This window comes from Nannospalax galili, unplaced genomic scaffold, assembly GCF_000622305.1.
Source record: "Nannospalax galili isolate Female #2095 unplaced genomic scaffold, S.galili_v1.0 scaffold24, whole genome shotgun sequence".
NCBI lineage: Eukaryota > Metazoa > Chordata > Mammalia > Rodentia > Spalacidae > Nannospalax > Nannospalax galili.
The window spans coordinates 666,681-688,260 of NW_008352654.1; the positions used below are offsets into that span (position 1 = coordinate 666,681).

At 43.3% G+C, this 21,580-nt stretch overlaps 2 protein-coding genes across 4 annotated transcripts in view; one reads left to right on the forward strand and one right to left on the reverse strand.

Moving 5' to 3' along the window:
* Positions 1–804: 804 nt before the first annotated feature.
* Zc2hc1c (zinc finger C2HC-type containing 1C) lies at positions 805–9,958 on the reverse strand. 2 transcript variants are annotated; one of them, XM_017802358.2, is made up of 3 exons: positions 9,585–9,958; positions 7,526–8,843; positions 805–1,684 (listed from the first exon to the last, which is right to left on the reverse strand). In XM_017802358.2, exons 2-3 carry the CDS (start codon positions 8,822–8,824, stop codon positions 1,421–1,423), a joined length of 1,563 nt encoding a protein of 520 aa, XP_017657847.1. In that variant the 5' UTR covers positions 8,825–8,843; positions 9,585–9,958; the 3' UTR covers positions 805–1,420. The 2 variants fall into 2 exon arrangements, with proteins under 2 accessions (XP_017657847.1, XP_029410282.1); XM_029554422.1 differs by having other exon boundaries at positions 7,526–9,022.
* A 5,705-nt stretch (positions 9,959–15,663) lies between these two features.
* Acyp1 (acylphosphatase 1) overlaps positions 15,664–21,580 on the forward strand; it is a 16,663-nt gene continuing 10,746 nt past the window's right edge. Inside the window, exons 1-2 of one of the 2 annotated variants that reach the window (XM_008849721.2) lie at positions 15,664–15,738; positions 16,110–16,201. In XM_008849721.2, the coding sequence (XP_008847943.2) occupies positions 15,666–15,738; positions 16,110–16,201 (165 nt within the window). In that variant the 5' untranslated portion in view covers positions 15,664–15,665. Of the gene's footprint in view, positions 15,826–16,109; positions 16,202–21,580 lie in introns of both variants that reach the window. The other variant, XM_008849720.3, reaches the window with a different exon arrangement.

A 21,580-nucleotide genomic window follows, 5' to 3' on the forward strand; every position in this document is an offset into this window, starting at 1 on the left:
GCAATTTAAGAATGAGTAACTGTGCCTGCATCTATAGAAAGCACTCACTGTACACATCTCTTCCCTCTGAGGGCCGACCTGTGACCCTAATAACATCATCCTGGGATCCCAAACACACACATGCCTAGGAGGCCCAACAGACGAAACCAGGAAATCAGGCTCCACTGGCTGCCATTGCTAGCTGAAGGGGCCATGGATTCTGAGCCCCACCCAGTGTGTCCTGTGTAGGTTGCTAGCCCAGTGTTTCCAGACACTCCAATTTGTCAAGACATGGTCCATATCCCAATTTTTAAATGCAGGTTCATATTTCTAATGCCTCATGCCCAAATATAACATCTGTGGAGATGCCACTTTGTGACCTCAGCCACAGCGTATTCTTATCTCTTGTTTTTAGCATCAAGTGTGGAACTTAAGTATATTCCTCAGTAAACTTACATGGGGGAAGATGCATGTTAGGCTAAATATCCAGTGGTTTGGGAGCTTTCCTTGAGCACTCATCTTTTTAAGTCCCCCTAACCCATTAGTTGGGGGCCTGACTTACAGTAGGCACTATTCCCACAAAGTTAAAAAAAGATCTGACCCATTTCAGTCAGAAGTGTGACTGTGCTTGAATTAGCAGGGACATGGAGCCTGACAGTGGCCAATCTCTGGTGGTAGATTTGCTGCCTCATTTTAAAAGTCATCCAGCCATCCTGACTTGAAAGTGGTGCTTGCAGCTTTTTTTTTTTTCAGACATATAAAACCCATTAAAAAAAAAAAAACAAGTAGAGAAGTAAAACGTGTTTTCCACCCATCCTTGCCCTGTAAAGTGCATAAAGATGTTTCCTTTATTTTACAGCACAGCATAGGGAAGGTTTAGGATACACAGGTCCCTAACATTACATACTTTTGTTGGCTTTTGGCCAGGACCATGCACTAAGGAGGCCAAGGATAGACTTCCATTAATAACACCTTCCAGCACAATCTTAGTATCTTTTATGAGTTACCATCTGTGTGACAAAAATCCTGTGACCCCACGTCCTCCTAATACCGACTTCTTTCAAGAGTAAGAAGGGTTAACCCTGGATACATGCCATGACCAGAAAACACAACTGAATACAGGCATCTCACCAGCTCAAACCATGATGGTCAGGCTCATTAGAAGAGCTTTAATTCAGCCTTACTATTAAGTGTCTTCACCCACCAATTCTGTCAAGAATACATAAGACATACCATCTAAGGTCATGACTCCGTGAAAAGCTGGGGCTTCCTTCTGCCTCCTGCCATGCGTCTGGCTCTCATGGATGAATTTGCTCCAAGGCAGATCTGAGTTCTGGAAAAGTTCTGTTTTCTCTGTTTTTCATCAAATTCTTCTACTCTGGTTTACTGCTGAAGAGCACAGTCTTCTGAACTGTGCAAGGTGGTTTCCACTGTTGTCTACTCAACTGTCGTACTTCCTAGGAGGCGGAGGACGGTTCTTGATGGTTTTACACTTAGGTATATGTCGCTCAGCTACCTTGGGAGCAAAGTGGCGGCTGCAGTGAGGACACTGAAGATAGTCTGAGTTTTCTGCAGGCAGGATGGGAGGCAAGTCTGAGGGGTTCCCACCTCTGGCAATTACCTGCTGGACCTCTCGAGCATGCCGGAGGGAACGGATGAAAGACTCATGCTTCTGTCTCCAGGTGCTCTTCTGAGGAGGTTCAGCCTGTAAGATGAAAGAAACCCTAAACCTTCAGCTGACATTGAGCGCACCACCTTCCTGAGACTTCATGAGAATGACAGTAGGGAAATGGAAAGTATGTTAACCCTCAGGGTCAACGAGAACTGGAAAGGAGCAAGAGTGATGACTAACTGGCCAGAGCTGACACACAGACCAAGCGCCTGCAGGAGGGATATGCTTGGAGGCCAAGCCATTTTCCTGGAAGAACGGCTGGGAGTCAGGTGGGGTAGAAAGGAGACAGCTGTGAGACTGAAAACCAGCTGGACCCAGGGGCTCTCTCCTACCTTGCACTTGTAGGTGCCTAATATGCCAGTACTTTCACAGAACAGAGGCTTAATCTCTGGAGAAATTGAACTAGATAGGTTTTTAAGATTGTTTAAAGTTTATGTGTATATAGGTATGTCTCTATGTGTGGGTGCCTACAGATGCCAAGGATGGTATTGGATCCCATGGAGTTACAGGTGGTTGTGAGCCTCCTGAACTGGGTGCTGGGAACTGAATTTAGGTGGCCTGAAAAAGCATTAAGTACTCTTAACCTCTGATTAATGCTAGCTCCTAGAAGGATTTTTGACTTAGAAATTCCAGATAGGGTGAAGAACAGGGTTAATTTCAGGGCTGGTTAATGGGAAGTAGGTATACCCAGCAACTGCAGAACTGTCAGGTCAGCTCCCAGAGTGCCAGTACTTTGACATCCACATGGGAAGGACAGCCATTCTCTAGATTCATCCAGAGCTCCAGAAATAAACTTTCCAGCACTGACCTTGGGGGAACCCAATTACTGAAGCTTAAATATGAATAAACATTAATGGTTTCAAGGTACTTGATGAAAGCTCTAACAAGAAAGAGACCCCCCCCAAAAAAAAAAAACTACACAAAAACTCAGGAAATGAAGAAAAACATTGTTTACAGAAAAATATGTCAATAAAGTATTAAAAGAGATTGTGTCCATAAAAGGAGTATGCTATGAAAGATGAACAACCAGAGAAACAGTACATCTATAAATTAAAACTTTGCTAGCTAAAACTGAAATAGAAATATTGCAAAATGATAAAAAGAAAAACTATCAGAATGGGAAAAACAGATCAAGATGGAAAGTGGAAAGAGAATCGGAAAATCAGTCCAGGAAGTTTGACATGTAACCAAACTTGGTCCAAAAGGAACTGAAAGCACAGGAGGAAATTATTAAAGAAATAATATAATCAATATTTGTAAAATTAAAGATCATGTCTTGAAACTGAAATGGCTTATCAAGTATCCAAAACAATCATTGTAAAACCTTAGCATTTCAGAGTAAAGAAAATCATGTTAGCTTTTGAAAACAATAGATTTCACAAAATGAATCAGGAATCAAAATGATATATGTCTCAAAATAAACATGGGTGCTAAAAGCTAGTAAGCCTTGGGGCTGGAGAGATGGCTCAGTTGTTAAAAGCACTGGCTGCTCTTGCAGAAGATCCAAGTTTGGTTCCTAGCACCCACATGGTGGCTAACAACTGTCCATAATCCCAGTTCCAGGGGGTCTGACACTCTCTTCTGACCTCCAGCAGGCATTGCACAACATGGGTGCACTTACACATGTGCAGGCAATACACTCACACACATAAAAATAATATTTTTTAAAAGCTAGTAATTCTTAAAAGTTCTAATCAAATCACTTTCCACCTAAACCTCTATATACAACCAAATAATCAAATAGGAAGCTATTATGTAGATAACTTTTCTTCATTCCAAGAATAAAAATATACCTCCTGTGTGTATTTTTTTTTATGTGTATGCATGTATTGCCTACATGTAGGTAAGTGCACCCATGTTGTGTAATGCCCATGGAAGACAGAAGAGGTCATCAGATCTCCTGGAACTGGAGTTACAGACAGTTGTTAGCTGCCATGTGGGTGCTGGGATTCAAACCCAGGTCTTCTGCAAGAACAACCAGTGTTCGTAACCACTGAGCTATCTCTCCAGCCCCTGTGTGTATTTCTTAATAAGCTTCAGGAAAAAAAGGATAAAAGGAGTGAAACAAGAAAAGATAGAACTCAGCATGAGAAGCAGAGAGAGTCCCAAGGCAACAAGGATAACCAGACAGCAGGAAGAGAGAGACACTTTCAGAATTTGGGGGGAAAAAAAATCCCAAAGTGATTTGTTATAAAAAAGTGTTTGAGTACTTACATAAATATTAGCAGATATCTGACATCAGATGGATTAGTTGGGGGGAAAATTAAATATTGGTGTGTAGGAAATGAAGGAAATGAAAACATAAGTCAGTAATTAACTCCAAGTTCATGTGGGCAGAACAGAATTTGCTTACTCATGAGTGAAGGAAACCTACAGTGGTCATGTAAAAGTCTACTGCTTTAAGTCAGAGCTGTGATCAACTGCGTGAAAAGAAAAGAAATTTGAAAGAGAGCTTGACCCATGAAGTCCCAAGAGAAGTCATCAGAGAATATGAAAGTTTGGTAAATCAAGAAAATAAGCATTCTTTTTTTTTTTTTTTTTTCGTCTTTTTGTGACAGGGTCTCCCTGTAGCCCCAGCTGGCCTGGAACTCACTATGTAGAGCGGGCTGGCCTTGAACTCACAAAGATCCACCTGCCTCTGCCTCCCAAGTACTGGGATCAAAGGCATGCACCACTACACTGGGCTTGCATATTCTTTATAAATATGGAAATGCATACCAGAAGGACTTCTCACACAACTGTGGGCTCGATTAGGGGCCTGAGGGGGATGAAGCAAGACGGCATTATAAATCATTTAGTACCACATGGTTTTTTAAATGCATGTAATTACTATTTAAAATAAAATTAGAGCCGGAGAGATGGCTCAGCAAGTAAGGGCACTTGCTGCCAAGCCTGGGTTCTATCCCCAGGACCCATATTGGTGGAAGTATAGAACTAACTCTCCCATAAGCGATCCTCTGACCACAACACATACAGCATAACACACACACACACACACACACACACACACACACACACAGATGCACAATAAATAAATGTAAAATAAAAATCTTTAAGAGAAAAAAGACAAACATTTCTTGGTAATAGCAAGATATATGTCAAAGGAAAAGGGTCTACCAGGAAAATCTCTTACTGAAACAGAAGGCAAAAATGTTAGAGATGATACCCAGGAACGTTTAAAAGAATTCAACTAGGGGCTAGAGAGATGACTCAGCGATTAAGAGCACCGGATGCTCTTCCAGAGAACCGAGGTTTGATTCCCAACACCACATGGCAGCTAGCAACCATCTGTACCTCCAGCTTCGGAGGATCTGACACCGATCTTTTGGCCTCTTCGGGTACTGCCTGACACGGGTGTACTTACATGTAGGCAAAACATTCATACACATAAAATAAAAAATTTTTAAATGGTTTTTAAAAATTCAACTAGAAGATGGCTCTTCAAGGGGTTCAGTAGCTATTTTTCTATTATCATACTAACACTTTCTAATACATTAAGCACAAGGCACAGAGATGTGTGTGGTCCTTATCCTCAAATGCTTATAGTCCATTAGACAGAGATACAGGTTTGCTGGAAGTTATATAAAGATTAAATGATTTAGAGAAAACCTGTTCTTGGCATACACTAGAAGAATGATAGGGAGATAATAACTGCTTAGCTTTCAAAGCTCAGGGCTCTGGAATAAGACATTCCCAGGACAGGGTGTACCCCAGTCCAAGTGCTTTCTGCCTTAGTGTCCTCTGTGCAACACATTCTTTCAAACTAGTTTCCATAGAGTTGGTGCAAACTCTAGGTTCTCTGCTACTATATTTAGGAACTTAAGAAGCACAAGGTTCTTTTAGGCTATGGCCGAACATAAATTGTTATGGGAGGTCACAGGGAATCCCCAGTGGATTAGTGGGTTGACCAAAAACAAAACAGGAAAGAACAGTCTGGCCATCCTGTCATTATCTGTCAGAGAAAAATGTTGACCTCTTGTTAGAAGCTGAATTTTAGGGAGATTATCTCTGAATGTAGGGGAGGCATTCTTGTGGTCTCTCAAATTGTAATAAAAGAAAAACTAATTATAAACTTTTATCTCCTAGCATCCTAACATCATAGGTGCTTTTAAAGGCCCCAGAAAATAGACATATAAAGTCCTGATGCTAAGGGAGCATTGGGAAGACATGAAAACAGAAGGGTGCTCTATTTTTTTCCTACAATACTAAAGCTAGATGGGGCCTTGGAGATAATATGGCCTAGGTTTTTCCCAACCTTATCACCTTATCCTTTAATATTTTTCTTTAAATTCATGATCCCCAGAAATTACAGGCATAATATGTTTTCCTAACATGTACTAAAATGAAAAATGTTGAGAAATACTTACTTTACAAACCAAGTGGCATAGCCTTGACAGGTTGTTTATGGAGAACGCCCCTCCAGGTATGTCTAAATGAACCTGTGTGCTTCTCCTGTGCTATCACTTAGGTGGCTTGAAGCTCTTACTTCTTACAGTTGTTTTTTTTTTTAAGTGAGTGATGCTTTTGAAAGATTACAAAAAAGAAAGTCCTTCATCCCTTTATATTCTAAACAAGGGGAAAATAATTCCAAACTTAACTGTGTTTCCTATATTTACTAAGAAGGTATATCAAAGTGAGATAATGTTGAGAGTAGTACAGCTAAAAGCAATAAAAGCAACAGCAATGTATATTGCAAGAAACAAGGAATTTGGGGGAGGTCTTTTTAAAAATATTTCATTATTTTGTACACACAAAATGAGTGTATTACCTGCATGTATATGTGTGCCCATGCCGTGCAATGCCTGAGGAGGTCAGAAGAGGGCATCAGATCCCCTGGAACTGTAGTTACAGTTGTTAGCTGCCATGTGGGTGCTGGGTTCTCTGCAAGAGCAGTCAGGGCTCTTTACTACTGAGTCATGTCTCCAGTCCCTCTTGGTCTTTTTTTGAGACAGGGTCTTCCTATAGCCCCAACTGTCCTGGAACTCACTATGTAGATCAGCCTGGCCTCAGTCTTACAGAGAGATCCACTTGCTTCTGCCTCCAAAGTGCTGGGATTAATGGCATGTGCCACACCCACAGGAATTTTCTTAATACATCATAAAATTAAACATTTTATATGTTTTTAAAATTTGTTTAACTTTATTTTATGTGTATGAATGTTTTGGCTGCATGTGTGTAAGTATACCTATGTCATGCTATGCTGTGGAGGCCAGAAGAGGGCACTGGATTCCCTGGAACTGGAGTTATAAATGGTTGTTACTCTCTATGTGAATGCTAGGAACCTAACCTGTCCTCTGCAGGAGCAGCCAGTGATCTTAATCGCTGAACCATCTCTCTAGCTCCTTATATTTATTTTTAATATAAACATGAAATGCATAGTTTTTTCCTTTAGTTTTCATATTTTTAAAGTTTTCTGTAGCAAATATGTATTATTTTTATAATAATGATCAAAAGGACATATATTTTAAAGTCTAGATTTTGAAGTTAATTCAATTAAGATTTATCTATTGACTCTGTCTCTTAAAAGTGTTAGAAAGTTATTTAACCCAGGATCTGGGAATTTCTCAGTAATAGACCTGACACCCACAGGTCCTTGAGGATAACCCATACAAAACAAGTTACTTAATCTGTTCAAGCTTGGGGCAGGGTTGTGTATATGTTTAAGAGAGGTCTCAGCCTTGATTTTTAAATGGCTAAAATGAGAAACAATGAGATTCTACAGACTTGTAAGGATTGTATGAAATGCTCCCACCACTGAGATGGCAAACAATAGTACTTGAGAAGTCTTAATTCTCCCCCCTATCCTATGGTGAAAACATAGCAGGTCTTTACATAGATCCCTAAACACAGTCAAATCTAGGAGGCTTTTATTACCTTGACTGTGGCTGGCCCCTTCCAGTTCAAGTACTGCTCTAGTTCTGTGCCCTTTGCCCGGGCCCGGGAGGAGTCAAACACTTTCCTCTTGGACCCCTGCATCCTGCCACAGACAGTGGCGTGTCTTTCCAGCCTGACTGAGAGAAATGTGCGTCCACAGTAACTGCACTTGCCCAGCTCTGGCTCTTTTGTGGAGCAGCTGGACCTTGAGGAGCCTGATGTCCTGGACAGGCTAGGTCTCTGCAAAGCACTGCCCAGTTCTTCTGAAGGCTGAAAGAAGTTGTCTGCTGATGGCCGTGAGTCTCGTTCTCGGATTTGGTTATTGCTTGCCACCAGCCTTTCCCTTTTGAGTGTCTGGATTCCATAATCAGAGAACTGGAATGGACTAGAATTTTCCTGACGCCGTCCACAAATTTCATCTTCCCTTTTGCTACTGAACATCTTTTTGGATCTGAATTCCAGAGAGAAGCTGGGTTTGTATGTGGTGTTACTACCACTAGCTCTCCTCCTAGGAAGGATCACTCTCTGTAGCTCTTCGTCTTCGTTTTCCTTGGTCTGTTTTTTTTCTTTCTGGATCCTTCGCAGACCTTCCTCTGTCTTTTTCAGCTTTTCTCTCAGGAGCATCTCCTTTCTTCGGATTTCCTTCTGTAAGCTCTCCCCAGCAGCTTCTAGAATTTGAATCTCTGTCCACTCAGTCCTGTGGCGGTCTGCCATGGCCTTCTCTGCCTGCATGGCAGTAAGAACAGATGAATTCACCCAGCTCCTCAAACCGAAGTTGCTGTCTGAAAACTCTCGAGTCGGAGGTTGGGGGTAGACATTCTGGTCCCCATCAGTGCAGGCCTCACCTGTACTACGAGACTTGTTGTGGACCATGGGTTTCAGTGGGAATGCCCCATGTACCCCAACTCGCTTATTTGTGAAGTGAATGAAGTCCTGGTTATTGGCTTTGGAATACCGAGGTTGAGGACTTGACAAGCCAAACAAGCCATTTCCTTGGCCCTGGGGATTACTTCCGGAGACTGGCTGGTGGATTCCAGCACTGTGGGGGTAAGAGTATCTCCGAGCTTTTGTGCAGGTGTTTTTCTGGGGGTGAGTGTAGACATTATCCAGGTCCAGCTCTTTGTTGCTCAAAAGCTTCGGATGGAAATTGTTCCTCAGTTGTCCCAGCGAGGACCTCAGGGAAGAGTCCCCTTCTTCATAAGGGTCTTGCTTGGTTGAGTGGAGTCCTGGAGCTTCCCTTTTATTATGTGGGAACATAATGCCCACAGGCAGATATGGAGTCAACTGGAGACCGGCCATTGAGGGCCTGGATCTAAGTCTAGGGGAGATTTAAACCAAATACATGTGAAGAATTTGTCTGAGGGTCACTCCCGGCTGCTAAAATAAGCTGTTTCTACATTTGCCCGACCCACGTTTTCTTTAAACATTTCTGGGGACAGTGGTGCTGGATCTGCCAGGACATTCCTTCATTGTTTGGTGAGTGATGATTGTTAAGCCCTGAGAGCAAAAAACGAACGTGACACAGGTGTTCTGCTACTTTGCACCAGTAACTGCCATACAGTATTATAGACTAGGTGGACAAGCCTTAGCTTGAAGGTCATTTGGGGCACAAAACTAGCAACCTGACCAGTTCTTCGCCAGTAAACGGAAGCGTTGGCTGAGTCCAGCCTCACCATTTTCTGGGTGAGGAAACAGAGCCCTGGCAATAATTTGGCCCAAAGAGTTGTCACGGCTCTCCTTCTGCAGGAGCTGCACAGGATTCCAAAGTGCACAGGGGCCGCTCAGGCCTGGGACAAGTGCCTAGCTGTCAAATCCTCATCCAAGGACACCCATAGCACAAGGCCAGTAACCTGAGAGGTGGTATGGGCGTAGGGAAATGACATCTGACTGCCCCAACCCGGTTTAGATCGGGAACTCGGGAAGTCCCTTTCTGTCCAGGAGGGTCAAGCGGAAGCCCTCGCTGGGGACTCGACCCCCGGGAACAAACCTCACTCTCCTGCCCCTTGGGTACTGGGAGGCCGAGAAGCGCGACCCCATGTCTCCCCGCTTTTCCGCGTACCTGAGGCTCTTGGGAGCCGCTCCTGCTCCGGGGAAACCCGGGGACTAGTTTTCCACAACTGACCACGCCCAACCGCCAGCCGCGCAGGCGCTCTGTGCCCACCTCCGTTATCCCGGTTGCTTGGAAACCAGAGCACCGCGCACTCTGAGCCCTGCCTTTGAAGCCAACGCCAGCTGGGAGGCGCGCGTAGGCGCAGTAGGTAACTGGATCCCGAGCCGCTGGGGCGGGACGGAGGTGGAAATGGAGGCTCCGTCCAGACGCTTAGTGCAGCCAACTCTGTAGCTAGGCTCAGCCATGCCCTTGGGGAGAGAGGGAGGGGTGGGCGAGGCTTTTCTGGGGCTCCATCAAAGAAGAGTTTGCATTCTTCTGAGAAGGATGCTCCCAGACCCTGGGGTGTGCCCTTGTCTGGAAAAGGGCGGAACCCCGAGATGCGTTGCCGAGTCATCCAGCCGCAGGATTCCGGGGTCCGCCCTGCTAGCTGGAGTGGACCTGCTGATCGCCCTTCTGTACTGAGCTGGGGGGGGCCAGGTACGGCTCCTTGCTCCCTGGGCTGCTGCCTCCTTGCGCCGAGGCTTTGCTGTCAGCTTTTTTTTTTTTTTTTTTTTTTTTTTTTTTTTTCCCTCACCTTTTTTTCCCCGGGGAGTTTTCTGTGCCCATATTATTTTTTTTTTTTTGAGTTTTTTTTTTTTCCATGCCCCTCCCAGGGTAGTCTCGATGGCCAATCTAATTATTTTGCTATCAGGATATTTTATTCTCACGTGGTCAATCTGACCGTTTCTACTTAGGGCCCAGGAATGACTCAGCCAAATGTAATGATAATAAAGTTAACTACCAGATCGACATAATCAACATAACTTGGTTTCAACACTAAATGATACTCTGTAACTTTTTGACATCAGAAGAGTTTATTTGTCTTCTTCGTGCTTCAGTTCATTTGGATAAGCTGTTTGGAACAGACAGCTCACTTTTTCCTGTAACTACTCGAAAGATTCGTGCACGTGGAAAATAATGTAGACAGCAGCAGTCGAGTTAATACTTCAACATATCAGATTCCAGCTTTTATGTGTTTCTAAGGCATTCCTTGGTGGGCCCTCCAAGACACGTTGTTAGCCCTTGTTTTCGTTCCCAGCTGACTCTTCTGCCTTCTACCCCTAGGGTTGCAGACATTTCCCACTGACTGGCCCCAGTGATCTCAGCCTCTCCAGCCTAGGTCAACTTACATGATTTCCCTCCACTTCCTTTGACTAGTTTCAGTACCCTCTTAATCTCCACAGGCTCCTTTCTGGTTTTAAAATATACCTACCCTTCCCGTGCAAAACAAGCCTCATTTCCCTGATCCTGCTCCTTATGTTAGAATTGTACCCATTTCTCCTCTTCACAACTGTTTCATTTGGGTGGTGTTTATTTTGAGACAGTCTCCCTATTTAGCCCACTCTCTAGTCCTTCTGAGTCAGTCTCCCCCAAACTGGATTCCTGGACCTGTACACACACACACACACACACACACACACACACACACACACACACACAAAGATCTCCCTCCCCCAGCTCCTTTTTTTTGAAGATTTAATTTTTATTCATGTGTATTGTGTAGATGTGTCTGTTTGGTTTTATGCCATGTGCATGTAGGTGCCTGGAGAGGCTGAAAGAGGGCATTGGATTCCCTGGAGCTAGTGGTACAGGCAGTTGTGACACCGCAAATACTTTTTTTTTTTTTTTTTTTGGTATTTTTGAGACAGGGTCTCCCTGTGGCCCCAGCTGGCATGGAACTCACTATGTAGCCCAGGCTGGCCTTGAACTCACAGAGATCTGCCTGCCTCTGCCTCCCAAGTGCTAGAATTAAAGGTGTGCACCACCATGCACTGAATGACATCCCAACTTTTTGATATCAAACCCTATACGCACGCCCCTTTCTTCATCCTTTCTCACTGTCTGGGGCCCCTGTGTTCTGGGTTCTGACCTCCCCTGTTAACTACACAGCTACCAGTGGCTCTCCCATGAATGAAAACAAGAAGGCAAGCTTCTGTTTCTGAAGCCCAGTCACCACATTCTAGATTAGTCTTTTCCTAGAACTCACCTCTCAGTGCTGCTCTGCCCTCTTGATGTCTCTTTCATGTCCTGGCTTCATCTATTTCAAGGATTCTGGCATTTATGGTTTTTTCCCACCAGCCCCCTAAATTTGCTTGTTATTTTATTCGAGACAGGGTCTCATTATGCAGCACTAGCTAGCCTGGAACTAGCTATGTAGATCAGGCTGGCCTAGAACTCACTGAGATCTACCTGCTTCTGCTTTCTGAGTGCTGGGATTAAAGGTGTGCATCTCCCTGCCTGACACCATGCCAGACTGACCTCCTGAATTTAGGTGTTTTCCTAAGCTGTCTTATTTTTCATGTGTATAGAGTTCCAAACATTCTCTTCCTTATGACTTCTACCAAATGCCTGAATTTTGGGTTTCGCCTGTGTTTAAATAATACCATGCTTAGCTCTAGCCACTCTCCTTAGTTACAAATTTCCAGCTTCCCATCAGGCATCTCCACACGACGGTCCTCAGGAACTCCAAACAGTGTGACAAAACACCACTCGTCTCCCCATTCTCTGCCTGCTGCTTGTCCATGTTTTGTGCCCTCTTGCCTGCAAAGCATCAGGTGGCTTCCCTCCCCTCCTTCAGTGCCATCTCTTCCAACTGATCTACAAGTTCTGTCAAGTTGACTTCTTCACTGTTGCTCATATATGAGCCATCCTCTGTGGTTGTGCCTGTGTTTCTCCTTGGATTGGCTTCACCCTCCTCTCTGCTACCCTCACCTTCAGCATCTGCTCCCCCAAATCCATCCTTACTCTTGCCCCAAAAATGATCCTAAAGATTTGTTTCAACTTTGTTGAGATGTCATTGGCAGGATCTAGATTCATTTTTCAGTGGTAGAATGTGCTTTTGGAATGCACAGAGACCTAGTCTCCATTCCCTAGCAACACACACACACACACACACACACACACACACACACACACACACCCCAGATCTATGTCACAAATCAAAATTGTATATAGGAGGGTGGAGAGATGGCTCAGCAGTTGAGAGCACATACTGTTCTTACAGAGGACCCAAGTTCAGTTCCCAGCACCCATGTCAGGAAACTCACTACTGCCTATAACTCCAGCTTCAAGGGATCTGACACCCTCTTTTGGCCTCCAAGGGCACCTGCAGCCATGTGCACAAACCCACACATGTGCACATAATTAAAAATTAAAGAATAAAATCTTTTAAAATATTGTATATAGGGGGTGGCCAGTTTGCCTAGCCTGCTTAATGAGTTCCATGTCAATGAGAGACCCTGTCTCCAAAGAAAAAAGGGCAGCTCTACCTGAGAATGATACTGGAAGTTGTCCTCTAGTGTCAACATGCATGCCCCCATACATATGAACACACAGACGCACAAAATCAGTCATATTTACAATGTACAATGTGATTTTTTTTTGTCTTTTTGAGACAGGGTTTCCCTGTAGCCACAGCTGGCCTGGAACTCACTATGTAGACAAGGCTGGCCTGGAACTCACAGAGATTCACTTGCCTCTGCCTCCCAAGTGCTGGGATTAAAGGCACTCGCCACCACACCTGGCACAATGTGATGTTTTGATGCAAGTATACATTGTAAAATAGAGCTATCTACTAAATGCTTCTGATGCTATTGTTTCCATTTCCTAGTGACTTCTTTTAATATTTTATTATTTTAATTTTATGTGTATGAGTGTATTCTCTGCATGTATGTAAGTAAACCCATGTCATGCAATGCCAACAGAGGTCAGAAGAGGGCATTGGATCTCCTAAAACTGGGGTTACGGATGGTTGTTAGCCGCCATGTGGGTGCTGGGAACCAAATCTGGGTCCTCTGCAAGAGCAGTCAGTGCTCTTAACCACTGAGCTCCAGCTCCCCTAGTGACTTCTTTGTGAAGTTGAGATGCATGATTTAGACATTTTCTGTCTCCCACAGTAGATGCAGACTATCTTTATAGTTTTGGATTACAAAGGACTTAAGTCAATTCTGATTTTAGCAATCCTCACCCTCTACCTCAGTAGGTCTCTACTTTGGTTGTGCTGTAGAAAGCAATGTCTTGGGGATGAGGTCTGGGCATCAATATTTTTAGAAGATTCCCCAAAGGTCCTAATATGCAGCCAATGAGAGCCCCTGGTTTAGTCACAACTGGCCATTTTACTTTCTCATCACGGTTATACTACCTTATCCCAAGTTCCACAAACTGGGAAGTAGTAGAGCACTGTATTTATGGGAGTGGACTCTGGACTGGATACCTGAAACTGAACCCTGGCTCTATCACTTACTGGTTGTGATTGTGTGACTTTGGAAAAATGCTGCTTTCTCCAGAAACCCTTTCTCAGTCTCTTTGCAGTTAGAATTAATCTCTTTGCTTCCTCATAAACACTTTCTCTCCTTATTTTAACACAGGTCTGGTTCATGATGTGTTCTCAATGAATGTTTGTGAAATGAAGTATCATGCTGCACATTTTCTCATCATTTTGTGCATGCATATTTATCTCTTACACTAAAGAACTCTTTGAGGGCAAAGATTATATAGCACTCATCTTTGCACACCATATCCTCAATAGGTTTTGAGTTTTATGGATAAACTTATTTGGAATGAATTTTAGAGGAATTACATCAAATACACTGTTTAGTGTTGTTTTCAAATATTGCCAAGGACAACGTTCAATCCAGCTCCCTGATCTCCCAGCACTGTTTTATGAGTCTGAATCTGTAGTAGAGAGCTAGTGTAATGATAGATTTCCATAACTACCATTGCAAACCATCTCACTTTGCCAAGTCTGCCAGCCCAACATATTCACAAATGGGGCCTTATGTTATGAAATGACTATAATATATACAAGTAATCCAAAGAGGAACAATACAGTTTTCTTCATACACAGTCTTACTCCTAAAAGTAGCTGGATTCCAAAGGACTTAAGTCAATTCTGGGTTTGGCCATACTCACCTTTGGTAACTTTTTCCCAAAATAAATGCATGCAATTTGGTTATTTGGTTTAGAATGATTGATTCAATTAAGATTCTGGAGCCGTACTTACTTGTGCTTTATTTACTTTTTAATTTTTTCAAATTTAAAATTTTATTTATTTATTTATTTATTTGGTCATTTTGAAGAAGGATCTCCCTGTAGCCCCAGCTGTCCTGGAACTCACTATGTAGACCAGGCTGGCCTTGAACTCACAGAGATCCGCCTGCCTCTGCCTCCCAAGCACTAGGACTACAGGCGTGGGCAACCACGCCCGGCATTATTTTTATTTTTAAAAAATATTTTATTTGTTTTTATTTTATGTGTCTGAGTCTATTGCCTGCATGTAGGTAAGTGTACCCATGTCATGCAACGCCAGCAGAGGTCGAAGAGGGCTTTGGATCCCCTGGAACTGGAGTTACAGATATTTGTTAGCCACCATGAGGAGGGTGTGGGATTCGAACTCTGGTCTCCTGCAAGACCAGCCAGTGCTCTTAACCGCTGAGCCATCTCTCCAGCCCTTTTATTAACTTTTTTTTTTTTTTTTTGAGCATTCTCTTAGTAAGGTAGACTCTGGTTGGTAGCTTCCAAAAGCCCAGGTGACACAATTTCACCAAGTCCTTGTTACCAAGTCCATTATGCACGACTCAAAATTGGAAGAGAACTGAAAGAAAAAACTCAGAATAGAGAGTTTTTAGTTATCCTATTCAATTTATTACGATACTAACTGTTCATTGCGTGTTTCCTACCTTAAGAATTTAACTCCGGCAGAGCAAAATTCTGCCATTCACTGATATATGCCCCCAGCGCTCGGCACACAGGGGCAGTCAGGGTGACACTGGGTGAGTGGATATATTCTGTGTTTCGTCCACGCCTTTCTACACTCCCGGGAAAATGAGAAGAGGGGTACCCTTAGTGACCAAGTTGGGGTGCAGGCTGAGTCAGTAGAGGCCGAGCCAAATTGGTCAGGTCAATCCGTAGCTCGCTCTGCATCAGTAAGGCTTGGTCCTAAACACCGCCCCCGGGGCCGAGATGCCACTTCTGATTGGTCGAGACTAGGTAATGGGCGTGCGGGGCAGCGTGGGAGGAGCCGCAAGCTGTACTTCCGGGAGCAGCAGTTTGCACGGCGCGGGCGGTTGGTTTGGGGGTGTCCTCGGGGCGGTTTGATAGTCTGTGGACGCGCAGGAGGTCTCCGAGTGCCCCGGGCCAGGACTAGCATAGTGTCAGTGAAGGGGGTTGCTGGCCGCGTGGGACGAGGATTCGGGGGCGGGGGGTGCCGGCAGGGCTGCAAGGGGAGTCGGGTGAGCAGGTGATGCAAGGCGAAGCCCCCTGGCGTGGGCCTCCCTATCCGACTTGACACGCTTGTTTCCACGCATATCCACGCACTTTTTGCAGTCTGGGGATCCTCAGGTCGGGGAGAGGTCGCAGTGGTAGTCGGGGAGCCCCTCCTTAGGATGGGGGTTCCGGAGTAGTGCCTCACATTGCTGCTTTCCTGGTTTCTGACAGGCTTGAGCATGGCGGAAGGGAACAGCTTGGTCTCAGTGGATTATGAAATTTTTGGGAAGGTTCAAGGGGTGTTTTTCCGCAAGTACACTCAGGTATGTGGCCTGCAGGCTTGGGGGAAGGGGCATAACTATGTGATGAACTTGAGGACAAGTGGGAACTGGGAGAGGCTGGCTTTTTGGTAGCTGCAAGGAGACAGCTGGATTTGAGCGATGGATATGAGAATGTTTTTTCAGTCAGTAAAACACGATGCACCTGGAAGAATTTGCTGTTACTGGTCTCTTTGTAGCAGTGCTAACGGAGCATGAAGACACATGAGTGACCCTTTCTCTTCTGAAGGGGACTATCCCTAGGGCACCCTGCTGTGATGGCACCAAACCAAGCCCCATTTCTTATAGGAATGCCACCGTCGAGCTCAAAGAGATGGCATTTAGGTGATCTGGTCACTCTGATGGAATTTATATAATTGCCCCCATTATAGCTACCTCATTTTATTTCCTCAACACCTCAATTTCTTTTTTCCTTTCTTTTTTGGTGGACTTAGAGATCAAACCCAGGGCTGTGTGCATTATAAACAAGCACCCTTGGGGGCTGGAGAGACTGCTCAGTGGTTAAGAGCACTGACTGCTCTTGTGTAAGACCCAGGTTTGGTTCCCAGCATCCACATGGCAGCTAACAACCATCTATAGCTTCAGTTCCTGGGGATCCAAAGCCTTCTGACCTCCACTGGCATTGCACGACACAGGTGCACTTACATACCTGCAGGCAATACGCTCATACACATAAAATAAAAATAATAAAATACTTTTAAAAAAAACAAATATTCTTACTAATGAGCCGTATCCTCAGCCACTCAATTCTTTTCTGTTCTTTTTGGCTTTGAAATAAAATTCACTTTTTCTGACTGATGTTCTTCTAATTATATATACTTCATCCATTCCAGACTAGGCGGCAGTAACATTGAACATGGAGTCTGGCATTCCTTCTAGAATACAGGGTGTGTTTGAGGGGATGAACAAACTGTTGGAAGCTCTACCTCTGTTCTATCACTAATCTTACACACATACACAAGGGCAATCTCAATTTTTCCTTCTGCCTTCAGTAGGGCAATATCAGGCTGTGGCCCAATACCAGGCTGTGTGCAACCCCAAGATAAGGAGGTCTGCAGAATTTCCAAATGCCATATTGCTGGAACTGTGGTACTAAAAATTCAAACCTGAATCTCTGAAATAGGGATGCCAATTTGTCAATACCTCTTATGCTATTTATTATTTTTATTTTATGTGAATGAATGTATTTCCTGCATGTATGTAACTGTACCCATGTTGTGCAATGCCCGGAGAAGTTAGAAGAGGGCGTCTGATCCCCTGGAACTGGAGTTATGGATGGTTGTTAGCTGCCATGTGGGTGCTAGAACTCAAACCTGGGTCCTCTGCAAAAGCTGCCAGTGCTCTTAACCACTGAGCCATCTCTCCATCCCTGAATACCTCTTATTCTAATCATTCACAAATCCATTTTTTGTTTCATATTTATATGTGAAGCCCCTGTTGAATAATTGCCGAAAGTCATAGCAACAGCTGTGTTCAAATTAGCTTTGCCACCAGTTATGCAGGGCAAGTGCCTGTGATTTAGTAAATGACCCATTCAAAGAGGAATCTAAATCATCTAGTTTAGAAACAGTTTAGAATACAGAAAAAAACAATATTCATTTGGAAACTGTAAGAAATGCCATTTTTTTGCTGGGTGTGATGGCACACGCCTGCAGTCCCAGCACTCGGGAGGCAGAGGCAGGTGGACCTCTGTGAGTTCAAGGCCAGCCTTTCTATATAGTGAGTTCCAGGACAGCTGGGGCTACAGGGAGACCCTGTTTCAAAAAGACCGAAAAAAAAAAAAAAGCCATTTTTAATGGGGGGCTTTTGTTTGTAGATTTGTAGTGAGGGGCTTTGGGTTTTGTTTGTTTTTGTTTTGGGTGTTTTTTTTTTTTTTTTTTTTTTTTTTTTTTTTAATAAAAAAAAAAAAAAAGCCATTTTTAATGGGGGGCTTTTGTTTGTAGATTTGTAGTGAGGGGCTTTGGGTTTTGTTTGTTTTTGTTTTGGGTGTTTTTTTTTTTTTTTAATTAGAATATAAGAACCTGCAAGATGCTTACTGAGTAAAAGTGTTTGTTGTACAAGCCTGAGGGCCTGAGTTTAATCTCTGGAACCCACAACTAATCCTCGAATGCCTATGGCCAGATGTAAGGTGGAGACAAGAAAATTACCTAGCTGGCATGAGCCAGCTTGGATTAGAGGAGTAGCAGAAACAATAGCAGAACCCGGCCTCAACCAAGTGGGAGGAGGGAACCAACTTGTCAGAGTTGTTCTCTGACCACCACACATCCATCAGACCACACACATGCCTGCGCTCGCTCACATACACGTTCATTTTTTTTAAGTTGGAATATAATCCATAGCCCATAAAATTCACCCTTCTGGTATAATTCAGTTGTTTTGGTGTATGTACAAGTTGTGTACAAATTCTAAAATGTCAGAACAGGCAGATCCACAGAGAAAGGAAGTTAGGTGGTTGCTAGACATCAGGAGGATGAGCAACTGCTATTGCTAATAGATGTTAGTTTTTGTTTTCTGGGGGAAAAAAAAGGGCAGGTGAGATTTTTTTTCCTCCCTTTGAGAAAGGGTCTCACTATGTAGTCCAGGCTGACCTGCAACTCACTATGTAGACAAGGCTGGCCTTGAAGGCACAGAGATCCATCTGCCTCTGCCTCCCAAGTGCTGGGATTAAAGGCGTGTGCCACCATGCCCAACCAGTCTTTGAGAATTTTATACAGTGTATTTTGATCATATTCAGACTCCCACCCCTACCTCCCTAACTCCTCTACCCTACTACCCCCTTCTTCATGGCCCCTATTATTATTTTTAAAGTCCTGTCAAGTCTAATTTTTGTTCTTCAAATGCTCTTGGGTGTAGGTCCATCCCCTGGAGCCTGGTCAACATACATGGAGTCACACCCTTAAGAAAACTGACTCTTCCTCTCCCAGCAGCTATCAGTTACCACTGATTCCTCAGGGTTGGGAGCTTCTTGTCCCCCACCCCATGGTTTCCTTGTATTCATCCACCACTTCTGGCTCTTATATTCTACCTGCTTGTCCACAGTGATCCCTGAGCCTTAGAAGATGTGATATAGGTGTCCCATTTAGGTGTGCACACTCTGCAGTCTTATTTGATGCTTGTTGACCAGTTGTGGGTCTCTGTTAATCACCATCTGCTGCAAGAAGCTTCCTTGATGAGAGTTGAGAGAACACTAATCCTCTGTCAGATGTGTGTGTGTGTGTGTGTGTGTGTATATATGTGTAATTTCATTTTATATTGTTCATTGCTAATACACTGAAATACAATTTCTTTTTGTATACCAATCTTGTGTCTTACAACCTTGTAAACTTATTAGCTCTGGAATGTCTGTGCATGCTGAGTGCCTAAAAAAATTTCTGAATATGTCATCTGCTGCAAATGGTTTGATTCCTTTTAACCTGAGTGCCTTTTCCCTCCTCTTTGCCCTGGTTAAAACCTCAAATACAGTACTGAGCAGAAGTGGTAAGAGCACATGTCTTTGCCTTATTCCTGATTTCAGAGGAAAAGCTTTCTGTTTTGACTCTAGGCATGACACTAGCTTTGGATTTTTCACAGATTCTCTTTATCAGTTTCAGGAAATTCCCTGGTGTTCTTAGTTTTTTGAGTTTTTAAAATCATGTATGGATATTGAATTTAAAAAGTTTGGGGAACTGGAGAGATGTCTTAGAGGTTAAGAGCACTGGCTCTCTTTCAGAGACCCGGGTTCAATTCCCAGCACCCACATGGCAACTAACAACTGTAACTTCAGTTCCAGGTGAATATGAGGCCCTCTTTGACATCTGGGGGCATTTCATGACAGAGGTGCACTTACATGCAAGTAATACACTCATACACATAAAAATAATTTTAAAAATTAATTTTTTTAATGTATATGAGTGTTTTGCTTATGTGTATGTAAGTGCACCCAAGCTATGCAATGTCCACAGAGGCCAGAAGAGGGCACTGGATCCCCTGGAACTGGAGTTACAGTTATTAGCCACCATATGGGTGCTGGGAACCAAACCTGGCAACTTCTGTTTCATTTATTAATAAGGCATGTCACACTTGGGAGGCAGAGGCAGGCGGATCTCTGTGAGTTCAAGGCCAGCCTGGTCTACATAGTGAGTTCCAGGACAGCTGGGGCTACAGGGAGACCCTGCTTCAAAAAAAAAAAAAAAAAAAATGGCATGTCAACTAGATTACTTTATGTTGAACTAACCTTGCATTCCTGGTATAAATCACAATTTGTCATGTTATATAATCCTTTTTATATGTTGCTGGATTTGGTTTGCTAGCATTTTGCTGAGGAAGTTTTGCTTTTGTATTCATCAGGGGTTTTTGTTGGCCATGGCTTTGTTTTCTTACATCGTTTTTTGTTTTGATGTGAGGATAATGCTGGGTTAGTAGAATGTTTCTTCTGTCTTTTTGGAATAGTTTGTAAAGTTGGTGATAAGACCCCTTCTTTGACTTTTGATTTTAGTAGTTTGAGCCTTTTGCCTTTTCCTTGAGCAGTCTAGTCAAAGGTTTTCAATTTTGTTGATCTTTTCAAAGAACTTTCAATTTCATTGATTGTTCCCTATTTTTCTATCCTTTTTAAATTTCTGCTCTAATCTTTATTATTTTTCCTTGCTTTAGGGTTTACTATTTTTTTTTTAAATATTATTTTGGGGGGCTGGAGGGATGTCTCAGCAGTTAAGAGCACTGCTCTTGCAGAGGACCCGGGTTCAATTTCCATCACCTACACGGCAGCTATGAACCATCCTTAACTCCAGTTCCAGGGGAATCCGAAGCCCTCTATGTTAGCCATGACACTGGTGCACTCACATACATGCAGGCACTACACTCATACACATAAAATAAATTTAAAAAATAATTTTTAGCATAATTTTAAATTATTATTGTGTAATTGTGTCTGTGAGTGCAGGCACATACATGGAGGTCTGAAGCCAGCTTTCAAGAGTTAGTTTGTTTGCTGTGGGTTTGGAGGATGGTACTCAGGTCATCAGGCTTGCATGGCAAGCTCTTTTACCTGCTGAACCATCTTGCCAGACCTACTCTTCTTTTTCTAGTATGCTACAACAGAATTCTAGGTTATTAATTTGAGGGGATTTTCCTTTTAGATTACAAAATAGAATTGGTGATTATATTCCTTAAATTGTTATTAAAGACTGGGCATGGTGGTGCATGCATCAAATCCCAGCACTTGGTAGGTCAAGGTAGGAGGATCTGGGCTACATAATGAGTTTCAAGGCCAGCCTGGACTATACAGCAAGGAAAAAAATTTACATATATATATATATATATATATATATATATGACAAAAATTTTTTTTTAGAAAAAGTCCCCCCCCTTCCCGGTCCTTCTTTCCAC

Excerpts from the sequence above, each read along its gene's own strand:
- Zc2hc1c (XM_017802358.2), bottom strand. The coding sequence starts at position 8,824 with ATGGCCGGTCTCCAGTTGACTCCATATCTGCCTGTGGGCATTATGTTC. Across the intron at positions 1,685-7,525 it reads AGGGGCCAGCCACAGTCAAG|GCTGAACCTCCTCAGAAGAG; the intron begins GTAATAAAAGCC and ends TTCATCTTACAG.